Raw genomic sequence first — 4,923 nt, forward strand, 5'->3', positions numbered from 1 at the left:
GGCTGGTTTCTGAACAGAAATGGTACCATCTTATAATGAGCATTAGAGACCAATTATATGAAGATAGGTTGATAGTGGCTGAAGTGGTCCTTCAGTTCATGATAAGACTGGACCAAAACAGCCTGCATTTTTGGTTTCATGATTTCGGGGGAAATGATATGAATCATGTACCCGTACTATGATAAGTTGTCAATCTACAGCAAAAGTCAATTATCTCACTCAGCTATGCATATTTTTTGGGGACACAACATAACTATGTTGTGTGGAAATAATATCGTTATTTGTCACATCTTCTCATTGGCTGAAAACAAAGAAAGTGTCACAATGGCGCCAAACGAAATGAAGTCACTAACAATGTTGAGGCTTCCTGTTAGATGTCACAAAGTGACACACGGCGTATAATTACCTTCCAGCTCATTAATCTAACGCTTCCTTCATCACTCCGTCCTGTCAGCGTTACCACAATTTTCTCTCGTCTGTCTCCCTCTCTCTGTCTCAACAGAAACATGTCAAGTGTTAATAGATGAATATAAAAGAATATATGAGGAACAAGTATGGAAGCCACTGTATGAAGGTCTTTACACACCGTGATGAATAAGCGATATGAGGATGCAAAATTCTCGTTCTCACCGAAGAATAGTTTGTATCAAAACAGAAAGTATATCATCATATAGATGCGTCATTCAGACAGGTCGATGCCTTTATTCACAGAAAGATTTGACAACCTTATGCCGCAAATAAATTATGGCACTTTAGCTGCAATTTTTGTGTTGTGTGAATGTAATCATGGCACTAAACAGTTGAAAAATAGTTGAAGTAAATGCGCAGAAAACGCCTCTGGTGTGTAAGGACCTTAATGCAAAACAACAACTTGTAATGCCTCTCTCTCTCTCTCTCTCTCTCTCTCTCTCTCTCCCCAGATCCTGTCTGCGTTGCAGAAGGACGACCAGTCCCGCAAACAGAGGCTACGCTGCAAGCTGGAGCAAGTCATCGACACCATGTCCTTGGCTAGCTGAGAGCTAGCCCGTCGTTGCTCGTTCCCTGGCCAATCACCACTTCTTCCTGTGACCACCTTTGAGCCCCTCCCCCCGCCCAACCTTTAAAAACAATGACCTTTGACCCCTAACGAACACAACAGAGCAGAAAGGACTAGCGTGGGCATGAGCAGCACGCGCCCCGGCGAGGTAGCAGCGAAAGAGTGTCGTTCAAAGCAACGATTTCAGCACCGCCCGTCCAGCCTATCCAGCCTGACCAAATCGAGCGCACCCCTCCTTCATTCCACACACACACACACACACACACACACACACACACACACACACACACACACACACACACACACACACACACACACACACACACACACACACACACAGACCTCACCTCGGGCGCGTGCTTGTTTTTTTCCGGGCGAGGACCCTCGTCACATTACGATTCACTCGGCCAAGCTATAGGCGCCGGAGCCACGACCCGGACTGAACCCCATGTTTCCGTGGCATCTGAAGCCTCTTTCCCAGCCGTAACACGTCAAACCAACCGGTAGCCAACCACAGACGAGGCTATGCTCAGAATAAGAGGCAGCTGTCCGCTAAACGTAAAAAACAGAGGATGCTCGACGACAAACTGAGGAGAAAAAGGACTCCGCGGGAGGGAGCAGTCCCGCCAATTTGAAGGAAATACTCCTGCTGATATCAGCAGTGAACGTCCCCCCCCCCCCCCCCGTCCCCCAACTGCTGTCTAACGGATGGCGTTTAGATTTTTCCAATTAGACGTTGGATTTCTTGTCTCATTGTTTAATTACGTTTTTGGTTTTTTTCTCTATTATTATAATTTTGTTTTTGTTTTCTCAACTGCCTACTCTCCCCAGTGCTGTGCCACTTGTGTTACTGCTCAATTTGCACAATTTACAGCAAGGCTGAATCAAAAAAAAAAGAGAGAAGAGGATATATGAATATAAATTAATAAATATATATATAAATATATATATATATATAGATACTATAAATACAAATTTTGTTTTTAAACAAATAATAGCGTTGACGAAAAAAGTTTTCCATTTTAATGTACAAAAAGATAAGTTTGAGAAGAGCATTTGATATTACAAAGATGAAATATTACGAAAAACACAAGGAAAATCTCGTCCTGTGCCATGTTTTATTTGAATGTTGTTTAGTGCAAAAAGAGACTTTTTTTCCTTAGATGAAACATGCTATGATAAAAAAAAAAAAAAATGTTGTCATGCTTAGTGACTGAAAGTGAGAGTACATAAAAATAGGTAAGTGGTGAAAAAACACACATTTATTAGAAACTTAAGAGCCCGGCCGATACCGATATTAGGGGTAACATACATACATTATATATATATATATATATATATATATATATATATATATATATATATATATATATATATATATATATATATATATATATAGAGAGAGTGAGAGAGAGAGAGAGAGAGATTTTTTTTGCTACATGATCCCTCAAATGTGGTCAACACTTATGTAACGGAGGCAGGATAGACTTCATTGTCAAAATAACATAATAACTAGGAATTTAATCACTATAAATAACTACATAAAAACATACATAGAACCATTTCCAATTAGCCCAAGCATCTTTTTCTGCGTCATCTTCTGTATAATAAATGATTTTCATATTGACGCATATCGGACAACATGTAAGCCGATATATCTTTGACTGATACATCGGTCGGGCTCCATTAGAAACCAATGCATATGAATGAAGTCGCCTTGGGGCCTTTGCTTTGGTTCTTAAAGGTACTGTATACATTAGGCAGGCAATTAGCATTGTCTGACATTCCTCACCTGTGAGCCAACTGACCCGATAGTGCTATTGTATTAAGTCTTAGAAAGGAACAAAACAGAGAGGCCAGCTAGGTTGTAGTGTACCCACTAATATAACCTATAACCACTTGAACCCCAGCGTCCATATTCTGCGGGGAACATTAGCCCAAAATAGCAGATCTACAAGCTCACAATATGTCACAATGCGATGCATTGTGAGCTTGTAGATCGGCTATTTTTGCCGAAGAGATTTGGTGTGGTCGGAAAAAGTGGTCAGAAGTACAGTTGTAACTCAAGTCCAGTTCTCTAAGACTACAGGGGTTTAAGTGGTTAAGTAACACTTCCACCACAGCGCGGCGAGCGGCACTGTCGCAACACCGCCTAACATACTGCATCGCACGGCCGGTGTCGCGCGCCGAAAATAGCGACCTACGAGCTTGTAGATCTGTTGTTTTCGCTGCTTGACGCCGCCCTACGACAAAGTGCAATTCAGGCTGTGGGTGAAGTCTACTTCAGATGCACTACATGCAGTCGGCTCACTTCAGCTGTCGGCGACAGCACGCTGCATAGCTCTTCAATCCCGTCCCGTTCCCGTCTGAAGACTTTTATGAAGAGTGCTGTCCAAATTCAAGGCTCGTTTTTTTTTTGAAGAAAGTGACATGTCAGTATTGCCGTTCTCTCTCTCACTCCCTCTCTCTCTCTGTCTCTCTCTCTCTCTCTCTCTCTCTCTCTCTCTCTCTCTCTCTCTCTCTCTCTCTTTTATTTTGGCTTGTTTTCTAGTCTGCAGTGAAGATGGCAAAACTAGCTGCGAAGAAAAAAATATATATTTTGAAATGCAGAAGCATCTGTGGTGTGTGACAAGATAATGAAATGTAGCTCAATCTCTGTGAGTGTCTTTGTAACAGTTGAAGGCCTTTCTCTCTTTTTTGTTCTGTGATCTTTTTATGGAAAAAAACAAAACAAACTTGTGATATTTTTTTCTCTTCTTTCTAATTATGTGCTCCACCCCCCAAGAGTCCCTAAAAAGGTGGGGGGGGAGTAGAAGAAACCCACAGAAACGTGACACTTTGCCGTATCCCTATGAGACTAGAAGGGTATTCAAGACAATTAATTTATTCCCAGATTCCTACCTATTTACTGTGGCACTCTCTCATAATCATTTGAGGAAGTGCATCACAACTCATCCAGTTTAAGTTTGTACAATAAGACTTGAAGGAAAACTATGGCAGGGCTGCCAACTCTTGCTGAGAATAATATGTGGCTTTCGTCGTCCGCTGCTCTCATTTCTCAGTCACTAAATGGATCTCGACGTATTATAAAAATGTGTTTCACACACGGAATCACTTGGTCAATAGTTGGACACTGCTCTCAGGGGAATTGTGCCAGCATTATTGACAATTTAATCCTCAGGAATCGGACAGAATCTGATACACAAACCCACAAATATTCAACACTGCGCTGTGCTGCAGAGTCCATTCTACTCACCCAACCCCCTCCAAAATGAAAATCAAGGGTTCATTTAGAACCAACTTGACAGGGACATACTATGCAATGTGGCTAAATGCAACTGAGAGATGGATTATGAATTATATAGCAGACAAAACAACTCATTAATTTATTAAGGACTCTTATTGTTTTGGAAGTACAAGAAAAAGAAAAAGAAAATCCCAAGGAAAATGCAAACACATACACAAACTCGCTCTGAGAGTTTGCAGCCCTGCAGTTGTTCCAGTTCCTCACAAACAGCCATGTTCTTAATAAATTGGTTCTTTCTCAAGCTTCTCCCCCTTGAGTTAAGGTTTGTTTTTTACCTTGGCAGGGTGGCAAAGGCCTTTGAAACAGTGTTTAGACTACGCGACATGAAAACACTCCCGACCAATACATATGGAATTACTTTAGGTGACACAGCAGCTCGTGGAGGCAGAGTGGCCCACCTGGTCTAATAAATGCTCCTCTCCATCTCTATAAGTTGCCAGTTCCCTTACCAAACCCCCCTTCAGCCCCAACACATCAACAAACATCGCTATCGTTGTGAAACCTTTCGTGAACTCCAATTTCTTTTTTTTGTTTCAAATGAATATTTTCACAGTCCTCTAGGGAAATGTTCCTTGGGCTT

At 41.6% G+C, this 4,923-nt stretch overlaps 1 protein-coding gene across 1 annotated transcript in view; it reads left to right on the forward strand.

Moving 5' to 3' along the window:
• Window positions 1-2,324, forward strand: part of LOC308096548 (plexin-A1-like) — a gene marked incomplete at its 5' end in the record, with an annotated part of 336,263 nt that extends 333,939 nt beyond the window's left edge. Inside the window, one exon of the mRNA XM_080443965.1 lies at window positions 921-2,324. Within this exon, the coding sequence (XP_080300091.1) occupies window positions 921-1,016 (96 nt within the window). The 3' untranslated portion in view covers window positions 1,017-2,324. The remainder of the gene's footprint in view (window positions 1-920) is intronic.
• Between the last annotated feature and the right edge of the window lie 2,599 nt (window positions 2,325-4,923).

This window comes from Gymnoscopelus braueri (genome assembly GCF_963280865.1).
Source record: "Gymnoscopelus braueri genome assembly, chromosome: 12".
Lineage (NCBI taxonomy): Eukaryota > Metazoa > Chordata > Actinopteri > Myctophiformes > Myctophidae > Gymnoscopelus > Gymnoscopelus braueri.